This window comes from Salvia splendens, chromosome 9, assembly GCF_004379255.2.
Source record: "Salvia splendens isolate huo1 chromosome 9, SspV2, whole genome shotgun sequence".
Lineage (NCBI taxonomy): Eukaryota > Viridiplantae > Streptophyta > Magnoliopsida > Lamiales > Lamiaceae > Salvia > Salvia splendens.
In genome coordinates this window covers 13,712,955-13,738,532 of record NC_056040.1, presented here as the reverse complement: position 1 = coordinate 13,738,532, position 25,578 = coordinate 13,712,955, and the positions used below count along the sequence as shown (strand labels likewise).

Below are 25,578 nucleotides of genomic sequence, written 5' to 3'. Positions count from 1 at the left end.
TAGAAAGTAGGGGTTTTGGGAGAAAATTTTGTAGGATCTTTTATTGCTTGAAGAATGTGATGTACAAAGTAAAACTGACTAACTATTCTACTCTACATCAGCTATCTATATACATCAGCTATGGCATGAAGTGATCGAGCTTTCACTTCTTGAGTGGTTACAACAACCGAGCTCATAACTGTCACTAACGGCTAGTAGCCGTTTGGAACTCAACTACCCTTTTGAACTTGCACTTCTTGCTATTGTGGAGTGCATCTCCAGACTAATCTCCCATGCAGCCGTGCTGCTTCTTCAGCCAACTTCTCTAACAATCTCCACCTTTGGATGAAGAAGCAACTTTCAAACCTCAATCTGATGCATACTCACCAACCTGCAGCAATACTTGAATTTTTCTTTGCTTAAAGGCTTTGTCAGCATGTCTGCGGGGTTGTGAGCCGTGTCAATTTTTACCAGCCTCACTCTCCCACTCTCCACTTCATCACGTATAAAATGTAGCCTGACATCGATGTGCTTACTCCTCTCGTGAAACATCTGATGTTTGGCCAGGCACAGTGCCCCATTATTGTCACAGTGTATAGTGACTCCAGTCTGCTTCAGATCAAATTCACCAATGAGTCCAAGCAGCCATTTCCCTTCCTTCACAGCTGAAGTCATAGATATATACTCAGCTTCAGTGGTAGACAGAGCAACTACATTCTGCAGACTTGATTTCCAACATATAGCGGCTCCAAATAAAGTGAATATATATCCGGTTTGTGATCTTCTTGTGTCAACACTTGCGGCATAGTCTGAGTCACAGTAGCCTTGCAATGCCTCCTCCTGAGCTCCACCTTGACCTGTAAACAAGATCCCCAGATTACCAGCACCTACCAAATATCTCAAAGACCATTTCAGAGCAGTCCAGTGCTGCTTGCCATAAGCTGCCATATGTCGACTTGTCACACTTATAGCATAAGCCATGTCAGGCCTTGTGCATATCATGAGATACATCAAACTCCCAATGATGTTAGAATATGGGATTGCTTCCATCTCCTTTCTTTCCTCATCAGTTTTTGCTGACTGCTCCTTTGATAGCTTAAGGTGCATAGGCATTGGAGTTGAAGTGCTCCTCATGTTATCAGCCCTGAACTTCTTTAGAATTTTCTGGACATACTCAGACTGGAATAGCCATAGCTTCCTCTCACTTCTTCTTCTGACTATATCCATGCCTAGTATTCTTCTGGCATTGCCCAGATCTTTCATTTCAAATGCCTTCATCAGCTGCTTCTTAACCTTTTTAATCTCCATTGAATCTGCTCCAGATATGAGCATATCATCCACATAGAGAAGTAAGTAGATAGGAGCCTTGTTCTTTTGCCTTCTGATGAACACAGAGCTGTCATACAAAGATCTATTAAAACCAAGATCAGCTAAACTCTCTCCAAACTTGAGATACCACTGCCGGCTGCTCTGTTTCAGACCATACAATGATTTCTTGAGCAAACAAACTTTCTCTTCTGATCCAGGTACCTTAAATCCTAGAGGCTGATCCATGTAAATTGTCTCCTCAAGTTCCCCGTTTAAAAAGGCTGTTTTTACATCCAATTGCTCCAAATCCCAGTCTCTCTTTGCAGCCACTGCCATGAGAACTCTAATGGAATTGTGCTTCACAACAGGTGAGTAAACCTCATTAAAATCTACTCCCTCTTCTTGGTTGAATCCCTTTGCAACGAGCCTAGCCTTAAATCTAACTCTCTCTGCATCAGTGGCCTCAATTTTCTTTTTGAACACCCACTTGCAACCAATAACTTTCCTATGCTCAGCCTTGTCAACCAATACCCATGTCTTGTTAGCAATCAGAGATTCAACCTCCTCCTTCATTGCTTGTAGCCATTGAGCCTTTTCTGGTCCACTCATGGCTTCAAGGTAAGTATTAGGCTCTGCATTCTCAAGCTGTTCTGCTATACTTAGTGCATAATAGATCATTTCATAATCAGCAAATTTAGCTGGTGCTTTAGTGGTTCTCCTGGGCCTATCTCTTGCAATCTGATACTCAGGGATGGATTCTGGTTGATGATCAACTTCACTGCTTAGGTTATCAGAGGCTCCACCTGCTTCCTGATTCTCAATATCCACTTCATCAGAAATGATATCAGGATCTGCTGTAATCTCTTGAGGCCTATCTAGAATTTCCCTCTTTAGAAGTGGCATATCATCCTCAAGAAAGACTACATCCCGGCTAATAATTATCTTGTGATTGTTAGGCTCAATACACCAGAGCCTATACCCCTTCACTCCCTTTGGGTAGCCTAGCATGATGCACTTCAAGGCCCTTGCACTGAGCTTTCCTTGCTTCAAGTGAGCAAAAGCCTTACATCCAAAAGGCTTGAGCCTAGAGTAATCAGATTTTGATCCATACCATTTTTCATCAGGGATGGATCCTTTAATTGCTGAAGATGGGCATTTATTGATGAGATAGGTTGCTGTTGTCACGGCTTCTGCCCAGAATTCCTTACCCACACCAGAGGATGAGAGAAGGCATCTCACCCTCTCAAGAAGAGTGCGGTTGAGCCTCTCTGCCACCCCATTTTGTTGGGGGTTGGCTGGCACGGTCTTGTGCCTTCTGATACCCTTTTCCTTACAGAAAGCATCAAAATCTTTTGACAAATACTCCAGCCCGTTGTCAGTCCGCAGCACCTTAGGACAAGCACCCCTTTCAGTCTCCATTTCTGTGCACCAGTCTTTGAAAGTGCCAAAAGCCTCTGACTTTTCTTTCAATATAAACACCCATGCTTTCCTTGAGTAGTCATCTATTATGGACATGTAATATTTTCCCCCACCAAGGCTCTTGATAGGAGATGGTCCCCAAAGGTCCGAATGAACATAATCTAGAGGGGAAGTTGAAGTGTGAGAACCTGTCGGATATGGCAGTTTCTTTGATTTTCCAAGCAAGCAATCTTCACATTTCAACATCTTTTCTTGACTGCTTGCCTCTATCACTCCCTTCTTTATCATCTCCTTCAATGTGCCTTCAGCTGGATGTCCTAATTTCAGATGCCAAGCATTCAAATCCGTTTGAACAACAGCATGAGACTCACCAACAATCACCGTAGCATCCAAGTAATAGAGGCTGCCCTTCCTGTGAGCTATCATTTTGATTTGCTGTCCCTTGCATACCCTCATTTCTCCACCCTCAGAAAGAAAACTGAACCCTTTCCTTTCTAGAGTTCCAAGAGACACAAGATTCCTTTTCAATTCAGGGATATACCTAACATCAGTGAGGATCTTGACAGATCCATCACACAATCTGAGCTTAATGCTTCCAATGCCTCTGATGCTGCAAGCCTTATTGTTGCCAAGAAGAACAGATCCTTCACATTCCTTCAAGTCAGAGAACCAGTCCAGATTTGGACATATATGGAATGAGCACCCGGAGTCCATAATCCATGATCCACGCTCAATTCTATTATCAACATTCAACACCTCAGCAGGCTCCTCACCCTCACTACTGACAAGATTCGAATTAGGCTTTGATTCTGCCGCCATCTTCTTCTTCCAGCCAAAGCAATCCCTTTTTAAATGGCCAGGCTTCTTGCACCAATGGCAAGATCTTGTCTCCTTAGATCCAGAGGCTTGAAATCTTGGCTACTCGAACTTCTTTGTGAATTTTTTCTTATTCCATTTCTTGATGGTGAGAGATTCTGCCTGAGATTCAGATTTCCTAGAGCCATTGTTCTGCAACTCTTTGGCCATGAGTGCAGAGTATACTTCATTGTAGGTGATAACTGTGTCTCTCCCATAAAGTATGGCATCTCTCAGCTGGTCATATGAACTGGGCAAGGCATTCAAGACCAGAATCGCCTTGTCCTCATCTTTCATCTTCACATCTACTGCCTCCAAATCATCCACGGCCTTGCAAAAGTCCTCCAGCTGCTCAACAATCGATCTATCTTCAGTGAAGCTGTAAGAATACAGCCTTCTCTTCATGTACAAACGGTTGGCCAGAGATTTTGCAAGATACACTTCATCGAGCTTCTTCAAGATACCCAAAGCTGTGTTCTCCCCTTGTACCTCTCTCAAAACTTTGTCTCCCAAACATAGAATGACTGCACTATGAGCCTTCATCTGCATCTCATCGTACTTAGCCTGTGCTTTCTCATCCAACGCAGGAGCCTTCGCCTTCCCATCTGATTCAGTCGAAGTCAGAACCGACGCAAGGCCCTGCTGAACAAGAACTGCCCTCATTTTCATCTTCCACAAGCCATAGTCATTCTTGCCCGAGAACTTCTCTGCCTCGAGCCTAGCTGCCATTCTTCGAACTCTTGACCGATCAATAGATTTCCCACAGACGGCGCCAATTGAAGGAACAGCGATGGTTGATCGACAAGAACAAGAACTAGAGAGAAAGTAGAAAGTAGGGGTTTTGGGAGAAAATTTTGTAGGATCTTTTATTGCTTGAAGAATGTGATGTACAAAGTAAAACTGACTAACTATTCTACTCTACATTAGCTATCTATATACATCAGCTATGGCATGAAGTGATCGAGCTTTCACTTCTTGAGTGGTTACAACAACCGAGCTCATAACTGTCACTAACGGCTAGTAGCCGTTTGGAACTCAACTACCCTTTTGAACTTGCACTTCTTGCTATTGTGGAGTGCATCTCCAGACTAATCTCCCATGCAGCCGTGCTGCTTCTTCAGCCAACTTCTCTAACACAATCTTAATATATGAATTACGTATACTGGGAGTCTTTATTTCTCAATATTGCAACATTTTGCAATATGTAGCCTTTTCTCTATTTGGTTTGAGAACGTTAATTTATTTTTAATGATGGTGCGATCACTCATTTATCGTACAGTTCAAAAAAACACTTGAACTATTGTCTTCTAAATAAATTAAAGATCCAAAAACACATGTCGATTTTATTTTTGTTTTTTTTAATTATTTTTATTATTTGAAAATAAGAATGATTTTTATAGTATTAGTTATTACCTTCAAACTAGATTTTTTTTAAAAAATCTTTAATAGGAGTAAGATTTACTTTTAACAAATAATTGTTCAATTAGTTTTATTTCTCTTATTTATTTTTAATGCATCGTTTCGAAAAAAACACCAATACTGTGGAAATGGAGGCTGATTGAAAATTGAAATTGGCGGCGATAACCAAACGCCTCCTCAATCTCCACTCCACGCCAATTCTCATCCTCCTACGACCCCGACGATCAATCTCAAACGCCTCCTTCAGTCTCCTCCAGCCTCAACGATGTCAAAGCCACCCTCCAAAATCGCCACCCTCCTCGCAGCCCTGTCTCATTTCCCAGCGGTGGTCCCACGGACGAGATGCGTCAGCGCCTCTCGGAGTTCCGCTCCCGCACCGCGCCGCCGCCGAGTTCCGTCGATAAATACGTTTCGCTGCACGAGCTCTAAGAGAAGAACATCAAATCCAAGGGTGAAAACTCCGGCGATCGGTCTAGTATCGGTGCCGGTGACGGTAATCACTCACTCGAATCCTTTCGCCCAAGCTTTGGAAGGAAGCCCTTTGATTCGTCGGCGATTTCGAATTTTACCATGGGTTTGAGGACGAAAGCTGCCCTGGATGGGAGAGGAAAAAGTATGGGATTTGGGAGGATTCATGATCGCTCGGAATTGGGGAAGAGGCTACAGGAGATGAGACCAGTGAAAACGGAAGGGGAAGTGGTTTTCGTTGCAGGAAATGAGCGAGAGGCTTGCTAAGGTCAGGGAGGCTCAGCATGAGGAGATGGGGAACAGGGCAGGACTCCCGCATGTAGTTGCAGATGGTCTTTACAAAATACACAAGGACAGTCTCCAAAAGGAAAAACAGAAAGGGCCGCTTGGTTAGCAGTTTCTGTTAATTTTCCTTTGGTTTTGCTTAGTGTGCGTGCTCCTGATTGATTTTATTGCTTTTACTTTTTTAGTGACAGTATTGCAGTTGATATTGTTCGGGTTTAATTTCATAATTATACCGAAAAAGACCATCTTTGTTCTTAATGGAATTTGCTGGTTTTATGATGTAGTGAATTCCTATGTAGCATGTTTGTATGCTGTTGTATGAATGCGTTTGATTTTGCTGTTTATTGGTATTGCAAAATAATTATGCCAGCAGCCTACATCTAAACATGCAAAAAATCAAGTGTTTTTCTTGGGATGAAAGGGTCTTGGTTTTCATATAGAGCGAATGAGCATGGAAGTTGGGAAATAAGTCAATTGAGCAAGCATTTGGGGTGGCTTTGGGATATTTTGGGAAAAGATATAACTGAGTGCATTGGAAATCAGGATGAGTTGGGGAACTGCATTTACAATGATTCTATAGTTTCAATTTCGTGTTGTGAGAATAATTTGTGAAAGAGAAGTTTTCACTGAACCATAGTGGACATGCCCTCAGACCTCAGTGTCTGATTTAATAACCTGCTGAAAAAGAAACTGCTGTCAACAGTTATACAGTAAATATGTTACATGTCAAGATAACTCACAAATACACTTGTAAGTGAACCTAGACTGTGACAAAATCAATATCTTTTATATTGTCGGGATGGAAATGGAATACATCTCTTCATCTATATTTGATTCCTTGAATTATACCTCACTTGCATGTGTTTCTCAGTTGCTTGATAGTTGTGTTTTATTGTTTTGGGACTATCCGGGATCAAGAGTTTTTCTTTTACTGGTCATGGAAGAAGACTTCAAATTTTCTCAAATAAACTTGTAAAATATACGTGCAATTCCTTATGTACACATTAGAGATGATGGTTGGTTCTTGGTTCTTGATTAACAGTTAACAGATCTGCGGTCTGACATCTTGTTAACGGTTAAACTATTGCAGTGAGTATTAATATTTTGGGTTCCATGGGTGCGGCCCTAGATGAGAAGATAGCAGGACCCCCAAAAGATCATTTAATTGAGAATGTAAGTTTTGTATGACCTAATCTTGTTGCCATATTTGTAGCTCTTTTTGCCTGTCAAACCTTTTAGGGTGAATATTTCATGTGAAGTGCTTAGTCAAGTTTAAGTTAATACTAGACAGAAATTCTTACAAAAGCTGTAGCAGTCCGAGATCTGTCCAATGGGTTTCTAAGCAGCCTCAATGTGTTTTTCATTCCATAATCCTTGTAATTTCATATCTTTGTGTTTTCTGCATGTCATTGTTGACCACAGTTTATTCACAACATATATTTTCCAAATTCACTGAGAATATTTTCTGAAAAGCTGGAAAACTAGAATTTTTGTTTTTTGTCTGCTTGTTGTCATTGCTAGTGTCTGGCATTTTATTCAGTTACACAAGTGCATGTATTTCACCAATAGGTTATTGTAGTGAAAATGACAATGCATCCACTATCGCATAGTAGTTTGTCACTTCTAAATTATGTAATGAAATTTAAACAAGTGTTTTTCATAAATGGCTAGCATCATGGGCTACAATAGAAGAATCTGTGTGGTGGGATCCTATTGTACTCTCATGTACAATGAGAATGGCTTTATAAAAACTGAAAATTAGATTTTTAATAAGCATTCGATTAATGATCAATTTTCTTGTATAATGTTTTATGTTGTTGCAACTATATGCTTTATTCCTATATGCTTGTTGTCCCTTAACCTATAGTCTTCTTAAAGAATGATATGCTCACAATTGCAAGGTTACTGTTTATATCACTCTTCCAGTTGGCCTGTAAGTTTTAGCACTGCCTCGTCTAAGCTGTCTGATACTACTTTTTTCATGGGATGCACAGTATTAAACGTGTCATCTGCTGAGAAACTGAAGTTGGAGATTGAAAAAGTAAGAGATGAATTTAAAATGTCCGAGTCGGATTGTGGTTCCCCTCGTGTTCAAGGTAAAGCTGTTTGAACTCTTATTCATATGGAATATGCTTCACATTTCATGTAACACTTTTGTTTTCTCAATCATAAAATTCCATTTCACCAAATGAGTAAAAGTTACTTTTCGTAGTTATAAGGCTCTAAGGTGGAGGTGTGACGAATTGATAAACTCCTTATTCTTGTAACATTAACTGCTAATGGGGTTCACTATCATGTTCACACTCATTTTTATTGAAAGAATTCTACTCCTAAAACTAAAACGGCCCTCATTTATTTTCAGTGGCTCAATTGACAACAAAGATTAAACATCTGTCAACTGTTTTACATAAAAAGGTTAGTATCTCCACCTACAAGGACACCACAGTTGTGGAATTAAAATGTCCTCAAGTTCTAGTATGGTGATCTGATGTTTCCTGGAATACGAACTCATGATCACGTGCTACTGTGTGATTGTTCTAGGATAAGCATTCTACACGAGGTTTTCTAGCAATGGTTCAAAGGAGGAAGAAGCTGTTGAAATATCTCAGACGGACTGACTGGGACTCGTACTACTGCCTTGTTCTCTCGAAGCTTGGTCTCCGTGATAACCCTGATGTTAAAGCATAGGCAACTGCTAATGGAAAGTGAGTTTTCAGGTTAGAAATTTCTGTAGTAGATTCAGCAGCGATTGCCTTGGTTTTATTTTCTTGGCAACACTTTGTTGGAACAACAGAAATAATTTTGTTTTCTTTCTGGAAACCTGAGATTTAGTCAACATGGATGTGGGGTGTAATTTTAGCCCCTCAAATCTGGAAATTCTCAGTCATCCAATAATGTAAATTTTGGTATAGTTCACACTTTGAAATTGATTCTATCTACAGTTTCCTTATTTATATAGTGACCCAATACATCTAGACTTGGTTTTAATAGTAGTTCGAATATAACAAGGAAGTAAGTCTTAGATTCATGGTTTCATTTTTCATTAAACCTCTTTACAATGTTGTATAATTTTACTATTGTAGATAATTTATTTGTACCAACTTAAATTAAGGAGATTATTATCATACACTTGCATAGTGTGTCATGCCCTCAAGATTTCTGATTAATTAGATGCACTGAGAAAGCATGATTTTTCATGATTAATTTTTAGATATAAAAGTAGGGGTGGGGATTCGGTCGGTTCGGTTCCGACCGATTAGTCGGTTAACCGAATTCCATATTTTCCAAAATCTAGAACCGGAACCGTACCCTTTGTTGGTTCGGTTCCTCAAGGAACCGATCGGTTCGGTCTTCGGTTCCACCGAAGGAACCAAACTCAAGTGCAATACAATACAACACTTTCAATAAAAATAAAAAAATAATGACCCTGTTGTTGCAAGGCATCGATCCTGGGTGGTGAAAGATAGATCCAACAAAGGCTTACCACCTACACTAGAAGCTACTTTTGTTAAAATGCAGGTACAATATTAATAGTATACATATTTCCGTATAATAAAACTAAAATAAATATATAAAAATTAAACTAAAAAATAACGGTTATTTGGTTCTAACCGAGAACCGAGATTAGCTTAAACTTAATAACCGACATCTAACCTTAACCTTATTTTTTCGGTTCTCGGTACAATATTAATAGTATACATATTTCACGTATAATAAAACTAAAATAAATATATAAAAATTAAACTAAAAAATAACGGTTATTTGGTTCTAACCGAGAATCGAGATTAGCTTAAACTTAATAACCGACATCTAACCTTAACCTTATTTTTTCGGTTCTCGGTTAACCGAGAACCGTGAACCGTTTCCTAGGCCTATATAAAAGTGTAAGATTTGAATGAGGATGTGATCGAATTATTACTTCCTTTTAAAAGAGCGTTTCTGTAAATCTGACATATCTTAATAAAGTAAACTTAATGTTATGTAACTTCTTAGGTACAAAGAATAAATTTTAGAGTAAAGCCAAACTTGATCTTGAATATATGCCCATTTTACGATTTTGGTCATAGACGTTATCTTTTGAATTTTTGCATCCCAAACATTTCAACTCGGATCACAATTGTTGGTTCTAAACTAACAGTTCCGTCAATTTTTAAACGGTCAACGTTTTTAACTCGATTTTGACTAATTAAAGCGGTTAAGTATGATTACTTGCTCCCTAATTCTATTCTTAATTATTTTAATAAATTATCATTTAAAATATAAAACAAATGGGTGTTCTGAAATGAAAAATCACTTTATTTGTTTGGTGGAATGCAAAATGCGAGAGCTTCAAGGCGAAAGGCACGATCTTGGCATTGTTGGGGAGCCTTGTGGAGGTTGAGGGAGTGCTCAGCGGAGGTGGAGGGAGGAATGCGATGAGGAATCTGATCGGAAGTTTGGTGGAATTCTTGAGCAGCGAGGACTGGGCGGCCAGGAAGGCCGCGGCGGAGGCGCTGACGAAGATGGCGGTGGTTGAGAGAGATGCGCTCTCTGAATATAAAGCTTCTTGCTTGACTTTTGAAGCTAAGCGATTCTACAAGGTTTGGGTTTTGTCCGATTTAGATGTAAAACGTTAATTTTGATTCTGCTTTTAAATTAATGTTTGTGTGTGTGAATTTGATCAGGTGAAGGCTGCGAGGGAGACGATGAATCAGATGGTGGAACCTTGGAAGGAGATTCCTGATCTAATCATCTTGATTCTTAAGTAATGCAACTTTATTTTATTTGAGAAAAAATTAGAACAAGTAGTACCGCACACAAAGGGTTTGATAGAACACCCATTTGTTTTATATTTTAAATATAATTTATTAAAATAATTAAGAATATAATTAGGGAGTACGTAATCATACTTAACAGCTTTAATTGATCAAAATTGGGTTTAAAACGTTGACCGTTTAAAAATTGACAGAACTGCTAGTTTATGACCAATTGTGAAGCGAGTTAAAATGTTCGAGACGCAAAAATTCAAAAGATAATGTCTAGCCTTTACACTAAATTTTAAATAAAAAGATTGTGCAAAACTTCCTCAGGTAGTTAAGGACTTCATATAATAACAATAAATATTTTAAAGTTTGTTCCTATTTTACGTACAGTTATGTTTGAAAAATTGTTTATCAATATGAATGGAAATAAAAGAGCAGAAAGCATTACAAAAATACTAATTTCTCATTAGCAGCACTAAGAAAATAGTTCTTCTTGAAGAAGAAAATATGGTCTGGCTGGCCAAAAACGCTCAGCCCTACACAATTATTCGACTTTGCAAACCAAAACTACGTTAACTGCAGAACAGAATTGCAATTCGGTAATTAAGCTCGCACCAAAACTATGAATCAACTCTACCTCTCTATTCCCTTTTATTCCACCATATCAACTCTACTCTCTCTCTGACTTGCTGTCTAAACTGTGTAGTTCTGTTGTATCGTATCGATGTCTAGGCCTTTGAGCTTCACCACGGACTCAACGTGCCCCTTCAGGGTGTGTAGCTCCCTGAGTCTGATATTCAGTCCAAGGAAATTTATCTTGTCAAAGTTGAGCTTCATAAGTATATGTCAAGACCAGCTCTTCGATTATTAAATAAGAAAATTGAGTTATTCATTCGTGGTGTAAAAGCTAGCCTACCTTGCAACTTCAGCACGTTTCTTGGCCTGCTCAGCTATCTCAGAGAGTTCTCTATAGTTGTTGCTGTTATCATTGTAGACGTCGCAGCTCTCAGGAGCTTGGAGGCCGTGGAGTGTGCGTTGAGCCATTGCCCACTGTGCTTCCCTTTCACTTCTGCCGTAGTCCTTCTTTGACGTGAAGGCCGTCTGCACACCAATTCAACTTAGTTTATGTGTGTGCTTGGTTTAAAGAATGTGAGAGGAAACAAGTATAAAAATACCCTATTATCAATCATGTGCTTCCAGGCCTTGCCGCTGAGAGCATATCTGATGATGAATTTGAATAAATCGAGCGGGATGTAGAAGATGAGGCTGTATAACCAGATGACACCCGCCCAACCCCACCCGATGCCCTTGATTCTTGCAAACTCCCAGTTTGCATACACAGCAATCGAAGTTGCGATCTGTGTGATCATAACACAAGAAACAAGCAGTGTTTATGTTTTTGAATGGCAATATAGAGTATGGAGTAACGAGTAAGTAAGTGACTTACCAACTGAGCTACTAGGAAAGCAAACACTAGGAGAAGACCGGGCCTCTCTATGTAGGACCAGCTTCTTGATCGTGTCACGAAGATGAGAGCCTGACTCACAATACTCACTTGAAGGTACACAGCAGAGTTTAGCTCATGGTAGTGGTCCTTGATTGGCCTAACACCAAATTTGTCCTGAAACAAGATTATGATATTGTGAGTTTGCATGATTGTAAGAGAGAATATGATGATAATAGTGCATTACCGTGAAGAATGTAGATTCTTGAACAGCCCAGAAGAAAACAACAGTCATCACTGCAAGGTAAGTTCCAAATACAATTCCAGTGGCGAAAATCTCCCTCAGCTTCCATGAATCGGGCATGGGGGATGGCTTTACCTTGTCCTTGGAAATGGTCATGATAGTTCCGTCATTGAGGATTGCGATGACTAGAACCATGAAGGGTGAGAAATCAAATTTCCAGATGAGTGCAAGAAGCATAAAACCAAGCACGACACGGATGGTAATGGAAACTGCATAGATTGTGTAGTTCTTCATCCTCTGGAAGATGGCTCTGCTTGTCAGTACGGCACTCACAATGACACTCAATCCCGGCTCAGTCAAGACTATGTCTGATGCACCTCTCGCAGCATCAGTGGCATCAGCCACAGCAATGCCGATGTCTGCCTTCTTTAGAGCTGGGGCATCATTGACTCCATCTCCTGTCATTCCACAAATGTGCTTCCTCTCTTGTAACTTCTTCACAATCTCGTATTTATGCTCTGTGCCATAATTGAATTAAAGAGTTAGTACATGATAGCTTGCTTAGAGAGTGAGCACACATAAAAAAAATCAACAAATTATGAGGCAAACCAGGAAAGACTCCTGCAAAGCCATCAGCCTTCTCAATCAACTCTTCAACAGAATAGCTGGCAATTGATTCATCCTTGTGCTGCCCGAGAAGTGAGGAGGAAGGATACATGTTCGTTCCCATTCCAAGCCTTCGGCCAGTCTCCTTGGCAATAGCTAGCTGATCTCCAGTAATCATCTTAACATTGACACCAAGATGAAGAGCACGTCTGATTGTCTCCCCACTGTCATGCCTTGGTGGATCAAAAAGTGGCAAGAGACCTGTAAACACCCATGGGGTGCCAGCACCCTCCTTTGTCTTCTCTGGTATGGTCTGACAAATTAATCATCAGTCAGATCCTTCTAAGGTTTTAAACTTCATATCAACTATATATTTCCTATACACCACAAAGATTTACCTGCTCACAAACAGCCAAAGAACGAAGTCCACGATCAGCAAACTTGTCGATGATGGACAGAGCTTTCTTCTTTACGTCTTCCCTCAGGTTGCAGAGCTCAATGATCTAGGCAAATACATTAGGCAAAAGATTAAGCCAATATAAAACCAAAACATTGGTGATTCTTCTCGACCAAATAACAAGATTAATTACCTGCTCAGGAGCTCCTTTGCTCACTCTATGCCAATCTCCACTACTATCAATATAAGTAATAGCGGTACGCTTTTCCACGGGATTAAATGGAAGGAAATGCACTTCAGTGATCCCTGCTCTTGCCTCTTTGGGATCAGCCAACATTCCGACAATGCAAGCATCAATTGCATCCTGATTCTCCACCCTCGATGCTCTAGCTCCCTGGAGAATCACATGATCTTTGTCGGCGTCTTTTGAAAATACCTTCACCAAAATTGTTGTAGTTAGAGCATTGTATGTCAATCCGAGAGATTCATGAGATTTAATGAATATGAATCAACCTCAATCAGATTTTTGTCAACAGTGAGCTTGTTTAGAGTGAGGGTTCCAGTTTTGTCACTGCAGAGAACATCCATCCCAGCCATTTCTTCAATGGCTGTCATCCTCTTAGTGATAGCACCCTGCTGTGACAATCTGTGGGATCCTATGGCCATGGTTACAGACAACACTGTTGGCATGGCAATCGGAATGCCTCCAATGAGAAGGACCAACAGATTGTCAATTCCACTCCTGTACTTCCTATGTTGAATTGGGTACATGACTACAATCTCAACTATGATTCCAACGGCAATGGAGCAGATGCAGAAGTTACCAATGGCAGTAAGCACCTAAGCCAAAAACTCAAAAGTTAGATACATCATAGGAAGCCTAGTGCTAATAAGATGGCTAGGAATGCACAACCTTTTGGAAGTGACCAACATTCTGAGTGCTGTCGACAAGATGTGCTGCTTTACCAAAGAAAGTATTGATTCCAGTGGCAATGACAACAGCCTCAATTTCACCTTGTTTGCAGGTGGAACCAGAAAACACTCCACTCCCGGGGTTCTTAGTCACTGGCAGTGATTCACCAGTGAGAGCGGATTGATCAATCTTTAAAGCATCGCCTTCTAGAAGACGTGCATCAGCTGGGACAATGTCTCCTAACTTGATGCTAATTATGTCTCCAGGGACAAGGATGGCGGCTTCTTGCTCACTCCATTTCCCATCTCTCAAAACCTTCATTTGAGTATCAAAATAAGGTGTTTTACAATCAAGATGACACATACTCCACATCCTTTCAACTAAACCAAAAGAAATCTGAAATATGCAGATTACCTTTGTCTTGGGTGCAAGACCAGCCATGAGAGCTGCCGCAGCATTGCCTGCATTGTTCTCCTCGATGAAACTAATGGTGGAATTGATGATCAACAGTGACATAATTCCAACAAAATCTTGCCAATCTGGCGGTTTGCCCTGAGATCAAAACAAGATCGGGTTAACAAATCACATCACATTATCACAATCTAATAGTAGTAGTTTGTAGAGAAGGTATTAATTACATCTCCATTGGCCAAAGCAATGGCCATGATAGCAGCAATCTCCATAACCCATGAAAGGGGATTCCACATAAATCCCAAGAATATCAGAAATTTGCTCTCTGTCTTCTCTTCCAGCTTGTTCGGCCCAAACACTTCGAGCCTGTTTTCGGCCTCTTTTGATGTCAATCCATCCCTCGAACTGTGCAGATAACCAAACACTTCCTCCAAAGGTAAGTTTTCCTGAAATCCCCCCAAAAATTGACAGATTTCAACTGGGAAAATAAAAGGAGAGAAAGAAATAACAATGTCTATGGTAGTTTTGAATAGAACAAAACACTCCCGATTATGATTAGTATTGAACTTGCTTCATCAAACACACAAACACTCTCATCACATAATTATAAACTCTAATAGCGAGATAATGCAAATAGATTGTGGGAAGTTAACTGAAAAAAGTGCCAAAATTTACTACTAATAGGATAAAAAAAAGTGACAAATTTTATACATATACATATACATATAAAATCAGATTTTCACAAAGGTGTCCATTGTCTAAACGCAATACAAACTGAAATACAGAGCCTACAACAAATCTAAATCCAAATTCAATCAAAACAAACATGACAAAAGTTTCTGTATCTGGAAATACAGCGGTGAAGATCCAAAAGCTTTGAGTTGAAAATAACAACACTAATTTGTATGACGAAATCTGTCTGACAATCAACGGATTCAAAATGAAAATATGGTGAAATCAAATAACATAAACGTTACCAGATCAACATTCTCATTCTTGATGTCCTGCAAATTAACGGCTGCCATCTTTTCGATCGATCTAACAGATCAACGCCGCGCCGCGTCCCTATCTATCTGTATCTCTCTCCAGAACTCAAATCAAATTCGTTCATCGAAAAAAGAAAGCAATTATGTACATTAAATTAGAGTTTATTCGATTATATCGCGTAGCTGCTTTATTTGAGTGAGTGCGCGCTCTTTTATACTACCATTCCATAACCAACTCTTATAGTATTTAAAATTTACTATTTCTCGATCTACTATATTTAGGAATTTCAATACTAACCACAACAACACGCCCTCCTTGTGCTCCACCATGCATTTGCGAAAGAGCTGGAGTCGCAGCCGCTTCCCCTGCATCGTCTTCTTCTCCTTCTCGCACCTATATTTTGCTTCAACTATTGTTAATGGCATCATCTCTGAATTGGCGCCAAAATTGAAGGTGGGGATAACTCTTTAAAGCTCGTCTTATCTCTTCGTATTACCACTCCAAACCAATTTCTGGTGATTCAAGGGCAAACTTCAAAGAGGAATTAGAGAGAATTCAGAGGTGAAAGATTGTTGAAAATTTGCTTATATTAAAACAAAAGGAGTTCGTTCTGCATTAGGAATCATTGATACAATTAAATTAGTCACTACTGATTAGATTTAGTCAGAATTCTTTTATACTATTGATTATAACTAAAAAGTGATAAGAGTGATTAATTATAAGTTGTGTGTCTGTGCAAACATTAAGTTGGTAATAATTTTTTTTTATTCCGGGTACTAGACGTACTTTTGTTTTATTTTTTTAGGTATCAGATCACTTAGGTTCATTAATTACTGGGACCTCTTTTTATAAGGCAATGTCTGAGGTGGCTAATCTCAGAAGGTACAAGCCAATTACAGTACCAAGTATTACACACAAGAATTGACTAGTGACTAGATACAAGTATTACAGAAACCCTAATCAATTGCAATGCCTTGACTGCTTGCAATAGCACCGGATTCCACCCAGTAATACACCTGCACACTCACTAAACCTGTTAGTAACAAAAGAAACAGATCCTAAACGGATCTAAGCAAGAATACACTGTAAACAATGAAACTTGGAACACCAAGAACAGAGGATGGCTCAGGTCGCAACAACGACTTCACAAGGGCCAAAGACCTCCTCCGTCTTATCCAACAAGTCACAAGGGGACACCGTGGACAGAACCTAACCTCGAGCTAGGGTTACCCGACTGCTACCACACAAAAGCCACCCCACACGACCAACCACTCAGAAACACAATCGCACGGCCTCAAGAACCCTCAGAACTCACGGATCTGAGAGACCAACCGATAATCTTCCCAGAAACAACAAGGAGAAGAACTCAACCGTTCAACTCACACAAATATCCAGATCAACTCAGGAGTTGAGAGATATCACGATCCTCACTATAAGACCAAGAAAGGAGTCATCAGAGAAGAAAATCGGCCAGAGTTTCAGAGAGAGATTTCTAGAGAGGAGCTGGAGCAAGAGCTTGAAGAGAGAGAGAGAGTAGTGATTCGAATCAGAGAGTGAAGAGTCAAAGTGTCACAAATAGACTCAAGAGAAACACACCTCAAATCCAACGGCTCAACGCCAAGATCCGAGTGAGGGTGACACATGGCAGCCATCGGGGTAACTCTTCATTAAGTAATGGGCCAAGTCAAGATGAACTCATTACATCGGAGAATGGGCTATCAGTTAAAACGGCCCAGCCGTAATAATCTCAGGCCCAAAGGGTTAGTCCATAATTCCACATACTCCACCTTGGACTACTTTTGGTAAACAAAGGAGAGCTTTAGTCATCATGTTGCTTCATCGCAACCTACAAGGTTAGAATCAAGACACCAAAGAGACAAAGCTCATTAGTCAAGAACTAACCAGGTTGCCTAACAAGACACCAAAGAGACAAAACTCATTAGTCAAGTAGGTCTTTATCTTGCCTTGAGATTTCAGTAGACCAAGATCTAGAGAATCAACAAGGTCTTCCCCCCGGGACATGCACATGCACATGCTAACCACAATCAAAATGCAATCTTTTAATGCAAGTAAGTAGTTTATCAGCAGACAGACATTTTGTGCCCATATCAGCAGGGTTTTTATCAGTATGCACTTTATGCAACATAATTTCTTGTTTTTCAACTACATCTCTAATGAAATGGAACCTAACATCTATATGCTTAGTTCTGTCATGAAAAACATGATTTTTTCACAATTGAATAGCAGACTGACTATCAGAATATAGAGCAGGAACAAATTTTAAGAATTTAAGTTCAGAAAGAACTCCCTTTAACCAAATTGCTTCCTTCATAGCCTCTGTGATGGCTATATATTCTGACTCTGTAGTGGAGAGGGCTACTATGTGCTGCAATTGAGACTTCCAACTTATACAAGAACCACAAACAGTAAACACATAAGAAGTGGTGGACTTTCTATTGTCCCTATCATTAGCATAATTGGAATCAACAAAACCACATAGATTTATACCATCAGCACTCTTTAGAAAACACAGACCATACTTAGAAGTATGTTTCAGATATCTCAAGAGCCATTTCAAGGCTTCCCAGTGCACAGGTCCAGGGTTTGACATGTATCTACTCAGCCAAGAAACAACATAAGCAATATCTGGCCTAGTACTGACCATTAAGTACATCACAGAACCTATGGCATTAGCATAAGGAACCTTTTTCATAGCATTGATATCAGACTCAGACTTTGGACACAAATCCTTACTCAACAGAAAATGAGCAGCTAAAGGCACAGAAGCAGTTTTAGCCGCAGACATGTTAAACTTATGCAGGATTTTATGCACATATGATTCTTGATGAAGCACAAGTACAGAATCCTTTCTGTTCCTATGGATATTAATACCCAAGATCTTTTGTGCATCACCAAGATCCTTCATATCAAAGTTATCACATAAAGCAGTTTGCACAGACTTGATGGATTTGAGGCAGGATCCCATTATCAGCATATCATCAACATATAGCAGTAAGAACACAGGAACCTTATCAAGATTTTTCACATACAGGCAAGCATCAAAAGTACTTCTAACAAACCCAAGCTTTTTCATGCATGAATTAAACTTGATATTCAATTGTCTGGGAGATTGCTTCAAGCCATACAAGGCCTTCTTTAACAGGCAAACATGATTGAGATACTTAGGATCTACAAATCCCTCAGGCTGTTTCATATAGATGGGCTTATCTAAATCACCATGCAGGAAAGCAGTTTTTACATCCATTTGTTTAAGTTCCCAGTCAAAGTGAGCACACAAAGCAAGCATAAGTCTAACAGTAGTAAATTTAACCACATGAGCAAATATTTCAGTATAATCTACCCCCTTTTGTTGAGTAAACCCTTTGGCCACAAGTCTGGCTTTATACCTAAGTCCATCTACCTCATTCTTAATTTTATACAACCATCTGCAATCCACAACAGAGGCACCAACATGTAAGGGAACAAGTAACCAGGTACAATTAACTTTCAAGGATAACATCTCATCTTCCATGGCTTTTTGCCATTCATGCCAAAACTTAGATTTAAGAGCCTGTTTAAAAGACTGGGGCTCATTACCATCATATTCATGCACATTAAAAGCTAAAGCAATCAAGTTAACCAAACCAGAATACCTAGCAGGTGCATTAATGTGTCTCCTGACTCTATCTCTAGACAGGAGGTAATCACTCAAGTCTGGACCAGGGTTAACATCTTGGTCATCAAGTAAAACAGGTTGAGGCTCAGGTTGAGGCTCAGGCTCAGGTTCAGGTTCAGGGTCAGGGGTGATAGGATTTGGAATCCAAAATTGCTCCACCTCACTTGGAGTATCCTCAAATACCTCCACCTCAGTGAGATTATCAGTGGACTCCACCTCACTAGGAGGCTCATTGTCCACACTTGGAGGAGTGAGATCAGGGGCAGGTCTAAGACAGGGAAATTCTTCTTCATTGAAGATGACATCTCTGCTTATAATGACCCTGAAACCAGGCTCACTTTTATTCCAAATCCTATAACCCTTGACACCCTCAGGATATCCAAGGAAAACACCTTTCTTGGATCTGGGTTCTAACTTGTCAGTTTTGGTATGAACAAATGCACTGCAGCCAAACACTCTTAGATGAGACAAAGAAAATTTTCTACCAGAGAACACAGACTCAGGACACTTTCCCTTTAGGGGAACTGAGGGAGACCTATTTACAAGGTAGGCTAAGGTCAGTAGGGCTTCACCCCAAAATTTTTTGGACAGGCCACTCTTTGACAAGAGACATCTAACTTTCTCTAGGAGGGTTCTGTTCATTCTTTCAGCAACTCCATTTTGCTGAGGGGTATAGGGGGTAGTCTTGTGTCTCTTAATTCCAAACTGAGAACACATGGAGTCCATTTGGGAATTACAAAACTCAAGACTATTGTCTGTCCTAATCACTTTAATAGACTTTTCAGTTTGATTTTCAATGAGGTTTTTCCATGCAGAAAACTTTTCACAGACCTCAGACTTATTTTTCATTAAAAACACCAAACTTTTCTAGAAAAATCATCAATTATGGACAGAAAATAGACAGACCCTGAATGAGTTGAAACAGAGGCTGGACCCCACACATCCATATGCAGGTATTCTATCACACTGTGACTGATATTTTCAGTAATAGGTGTAGGGAAAGACACCCTATGTTGTTTGCCCAAGACACAAGTGTCACAAAAAGGAAGGTTATTTTGAAAATCATGTTCAGAAAGCAACTCATTTTTCTTCAAAATATTTAGAACTTTTTCACTCATATGACCAAGTCTATTATGCCACAACATGGCTTTATTAACCCTAGCCAGGCTTGAGGCATTATTCACACAGGCCAAAGGTTGAGCAGAACACACATAGAGATTGCACCTTTTTACAGCTTTAAATAAGCACATAGCACCCTTACAGATCTTCATGACTCCCTGCCCCCACTTACCTTCTAGCCCATCAAGCTCCAAGCAGGTATAGGAAAGCAAATTGTAACATAGATCAGACACATATCTCACATTGTTCAAGTTTAACACATAGCCATTACTAGGGATGTCAATCGGGCCAACCCGTTCGGGTTCGGGCCAACCCGTTCGGGTTGTCGGGCCATTCGGGTACGGGCTATTCGGGTTATGATTTTTTTATAAAATTTCGACCCTACCCCTAACCCTTCGGGTTTCGGGCTAACCCACCGGGTTATTCGGGCCAATGCGTATTTTTAATTCTTTTAATATTTTCAAAAAGAATACGTGTTTTAAATTTTCTTTAATTATATACATATTTTTAATTAATCATTCAACAATGAAATACATATTTTTAATTTTCTTTAATATTTTTTAAAAAGATTAAGTTATTTAAATTTAAATAACTTATTCATTACATAATTATTTACAGAATATCTATCAATAGTATGTTTATGTTTATGTATTTAAAACATAAATCAACACTTTGTTTCAAAATTCAAACATAAATCAATTCGTAGAAAATTAAATAAAATTGTCATAACGTGAGAGGTGCATCGTAGATGTAACAAAAATATTTTGAATTATTAAAGAGTGAATTATCAAGATGCTAGCTAATTGGAGTAACTCTAAGTTTTCTTGAATTATGATTGGTCAAATTTAATTTATTCCAGCTGTAAATAAGTCAAATAATAATTTATCTTTGTTTTAAGAATCATCAAAGTACGCATAATTCAATGACAAAACGGCGTCAAAACACTTTGCACTATTATATTGGAAATATACTAAAAGAAAGCTTTTATATACGAGTATTTATGAATCCATGAACCACATGGTGATTTTTTTCGTGGTCTTATATAGTCGGTTGGCGCATTTGGATTTTGCATGGTTTTAGAGGGTTGTCTTGGATGATTTTGATTATATTTCTATATTTTGGTATGTTTATATGTTTGTTGAGAAATGATAGAAAATTGATTAGAAAATGTACACAAAATATGTGGATGTGCAGCAGCCTTGTTTGAGTCAATGTTTCTCTCGATTTTGAAGTCTGATAAACCTATAATACATATCATTCTCTTCGTCTTCGAAAGAGCTTCGCGTGGATATATTGCACGCCTCAATCGGAGCTTTGTAGAGAAAGTTATGACCGTTACAAAAACTGCTCGCTGTGCAGAAGCCTTCAACCCGACGGGCCAACCCGTAACCCGAACGGGTCAGCCCGCCTAACCCGACAACCCGAACGGGTCAGCCCGAATGGCCCGATTTTAAATTCGGGCTGCGAAATTACAACCCTAACCCTGTATTTTTATCGGGTTATTCGGGCCGGCCCGCGGGTTCGGGTTACATTGACATCCCTAGCCATTACTGAATTTTAAACACACAGTACCAATGCCAAGAATTTGACACTTCTTGTCATTTGCCATAGAAACAAAAGTATTTTCCATAGGTTTAAAATCAGAAAACCTAGATTTGAAAGGAGATATGTGATAAGTGCATCCAGAATCAATCAGCCAATCATTTTCAATAAAAGAGCAACCCAGGGAAGAATTCAAAGACAGAATATCATGTGTCGTGAAGCAAACTCCTTCAGGGCAATTATTCTTAGCTAGGTTAGCAATAGAATCCAGATTATTATTACCATGTTTCTGCTTCTTAGGGTTAGGACACTTTTTCTTGTAATGACCTACATCTCCACAGTTGAAACACTTTCTATTAGCCTTAGGATTCCTACTGTTAGACCTAGATCTTCCCTTTCCTTTCTTCTTTCCCTGATCATTGGATTTATTGTTGTCATTTCCCCATCTGGATTCAGATCTGCCCCTAACATTAAGGGCTTTAGACTGAGCAGATTTAAAGGCATTGTGTTCCTTAATTTCAATTTCCTTAGATTTTAAAGAACTGATGATCAGGTCCAGATGAGCACTATCCCTACCATACTTTATAGCAGCCTTAACATCATTATAAGAGTCAGGGATAGCATTCATCTAAGCAATACTAGTATATTCATCAATAGTTTTGTCACCAGACCTTTTGATGTCCTGAACAAGTTTCTGGAAATTATCAATGTTGTCATCAATGTCCTTGGAAAGATCCAGTTTAAATTTGAAAAGTTTTTCAAGTAAATACATTCTGGAGGACATTGAAGTTTCAATATACAGAGTATCAAGTTTTTGCCAAAGCTCAGAAGCAGATTCAATAGATCCAACTTTTCTAATCACAGAATCAGAAAGATTTAAAATAATAGTTGATCTGGCCAATTCATTCATCTCAGCAACTTTATCAGCAGGTTCAGTATCAGGAAGAGTTCCCTCTACTGCCTTGAAAACTTTTTGCTGAATTAAAATACATTTTATTTTTTGTTTCCAGATAACAAAATCATTTTTCCCATTAAAGGGTACAATACCTACTGGTTGTGTCATCTTTAAGAAAAAATTTACACAGATAACAGTTCCAGCAAAACAGAAAGCACAACACAAAACCCTACTGTCACAGAAAGTGGACTTAAACACACAACACTTTGAGAGTCCACTCAAAACAGATATGTAGGGATTTGTCATGCAGAGAACACAGATGCAAGGCAAGCACTGAACAGATCACACACACACAGGAAGGCAAGCTCCAAAACAGTTCAAAGTGATTCCACACACCACACAAAATGGTCAGAACTGAGTTCCTCCATATCTGTCACGTGTACCCCGGCTAGAGGATTTCCCAGTTCGCAATCACCCAATGTATGTGGGCGCAAGGGGTCACTCAAGGCGGTTACCAGTACAGGGTGGATAGGTAATTCACTCAAGACACAGAAATAGGCTCTGGAACACACACTTTGAACAATACAAAGGAGAAAACAATCACAGAGCGGTCAACGGAAGCAAGTTAAGCAGAATTGCATCAAGAAAACATATCACAAGGCAAGAGCACATAGTCCTAGACCACGGCCAGTGGTAACTACCAGAAACAACTGCCCAATCCTAGACTAGAAAGCTGTAAAAGTTTTAGGGTGTTAGCCAATTTACCAGAGCGGATACCCTTCGTTAAGGAGTAACCGTCTTACCTCTGGGCCTATACCGGAGGCCGAGCTTTACTCTGACGAGCCCACCTCCTTAGTTTTAGCGACCCGGCATGCCCAAGTGACCCCCCGTGGCTCTGATACCACTGTAGGGATCAGATCACTTAGGTTCACTAATTACCGGGACCTCTTTTTATAAGGCAATGTCTGAGGTGGCTAATCTCAGAAGGTACAAGCCAATTACAGTACCAAGTATTACACACAAGAATTAACTAGTGACTAGATACAAGTATTACAGAAACCCTAATCAATTGCAATGCCTTGACTGCTTGCAATAGCACCGGATTCCACCCAGTAATACACCTGCACACTCACTAAACCTGTTAGTAACAAAAGAAACAGATCCTAAACGGATCTAAGCAAGAATACACTGTAAACAATGAAACTTGGAACACCAAGAACAGAGGATGGCTCAGGTCGCAACAACGACTTCACAAGGGCCAAAGACCTCCTCCGTCTTATCCAACAAGTCACAAGGGGACACCGTGGACAGAACCTAACCTCGAGCTAGGGTTACCCGACTGCTACCACACAAAAGCCACCCCACACGACCAACCACTCAGAAACACAATCGCACGGCCTCAAGAACCCTCAGAACTCACGGATCTGAGAGACCAACCGATAATCTTCCCAGAAACAACAAGGAGAAGAACTCAACCGTTCAACTCACACAAATCTCCAGATCAACTCAGGAGTTGAGAGATATCACTCGATCCTCACTATAAGACCAAGAAAGGAGTCATCGGAGAAGAAAATCGGCCAGAGTTTCAGAGAGAGAGAGAGAGAGTAGTGATTTGAATCAGAGAGTGAAGAGTCAAAGAGTCACAAATAGACTCAAGAGAAACACACCTCAAATCCAACAGCTCAGCGCCAAGATCCGAGTGAGGGTGACACGTGGCAGCCATCGGGGTAACTCTTCATTAAGTAATGGGCCAAGTCAAGATGGACTCATTACATCGGAGAATGGGCTATCAGTTAAGCCGAAATAATCTCAGGGCTCAAATGGTTTGTCCATAATTCCACATTTTTGAGCATGCATACATATTGATCTCTACGTATATTATAGACTTGATTAATCATCTTCAAACTATTTTGTAATTTAGGCTTGATTCTTGAAATTGTTCCTTAGTCTACCTTTGCATTTGTAAGTAACTCGACAGCCTCATATAAATTTGGCGACTCTAAAATCGATATGTAGCTTATAAATGTAAAAAGAAATTGTTCACGTAATAAAAATAAATCTTTTTCTCGAATATGACGAAATTTGTATATTGAAAGATGGGAGAGGTCGAATTTGATTACAAATTGAATTAAGGGTAATTATGTCATATCATATGCATAACTAATTGAAAAAAAGTCATAATATGCAAATTTAAATTGTGAAAGTAGGCGGGAGCCTTGTTAGTGTTGCCACTAATTAAGGACAATTTTTAATTACTTAAGGTGGAGTCAAATGGAGATTAGAGGATTGCTACTTATGTTTCCGCTATGAATATCTAATCAGATCCCTACATATGATAGTTTTCAGAAATTAGCGTACGTACGTGGCATTTTATGTGAAAAAGTTAATGACGTAAGATTTGTTTTACTTTCCGTTACAAGAAATATGAATATTTACCTGATTTGCACATGTCTTATTATTCATAAATCCAATCTTATAGACCATATTAAAGATCAAATTAGGGCCCTTAGATCAAGGGTTTAATGGATGAGATTAGACCATGCTATATTAATTTCGCTCTTTCATTAGGTAGACAATTTACTTCAATACAGGGGTATTTCGGTCAAAACATATATGAGCTCATCAACTACCCCATCTCATCTTCTCTCATTTCCTCTGTCTAAATCTCTCCTCCATCCATCTCTCTCTCTCTCTAAACAAAATTGAAATCCCTAGAACTCATCGTCCTCAACGCATCTGGCCCTCCTTCGCGGTACCGTTGCCGTCGCCGGCGTGAGACGGCATGTGCTGCCGTCACTCTCACGGCTGTCACGCCCTTTCAGCGCCGTCACCTCACCATAGTCGCAGATGCGTCGTACCAACCACCATC

General features: G+C 39.6%; 2 protein-coding genes and 1 long non-coding RNA gene across 4 annotated transcripts; 2 read left to right on the top strand and 1 right to left on the bottom strand.

Moving 5' to 3' along the window:
* The first annotated feature begins 5,119 nt into the window (after positions 1-5,119).
* Positions 5,120-8,668, top strand: LOC121747355. The gene is made up of 5 exons (XR_006039190.1): positions 5,120-5,837; positions 6,824-6,906; positions 7,728-7,829; positions 8,096-8,148; positions 8,275-8,668. It is a non-coding gene; the product is annotated as an uncharacterized LOC121747355 (long non-coding RNA).
* A 1,263-nt stretch (positions 8,669-9,931) lies between these two features.
* Positions 9,932-10,589, top strand: LOC121748195 (TORTIFOLIA1-like protein 3). The gene is made up of 2 exons (XM_042142425.1): positions 9,932-10,313; positions 10,398-10,589. Exons 1-2 carry the CDS (start codon positions 10,149-10,151, stop codon positions 10,479-10,481), a joined length of 249 nt encoding a protein of 82 aa, XP_041998359.1. The 5' UTR covers positions 9,932-10,148; the 3' UTR covers positions 10,482-10,589.
* A 357-nt stretch (positions 10,590-10,946) lies between these two features.
* Positions 10,947-16,093, bottom strand: LOC121748194 (plasma membrane ATPase 4-like). Of its 2 annotated transcripts, none has more exons than XM_042142423.1 (13): positions 15,468-16,093; positions 14,718-14,936; positions 14,494-14,631; positions 14,080-14,394; positions 13,680-14,006; positions 13,360-13,602; positions 13,168-13,272; positions 12,773-13,082; positions 12,167-12,681; positions 11,923-12,096; positions 11,651-11,833; positions 11,392-11,576; positions 10,947-11,265 (listed from the first exon to the last, which is right to left on the bottom strand). In XM_042142423.1, the coding sequence occupies exons 1-13, from the start codon at positions 15,513-15,515 to the stop codon at positions 11,169-11,171; spliced, it is 2,859 nt and encodes a 952-aa protein (XP_041998357.1). In that variant the 5' UTR covers positions 15,516-16,093; the 3' UTR covers positions 10,947-11,168. The 2 variants fall into 2 exon arrangements, with proteins under 2 accessions (XP_041998357.1, XP_041998358.1); XM_042142424.1 differs by having other exon boundaries at positions 11,178-11,291.
* Between the last annotated feature and the right edge of the window lie 9,485 nt (positions 16,094-25,578).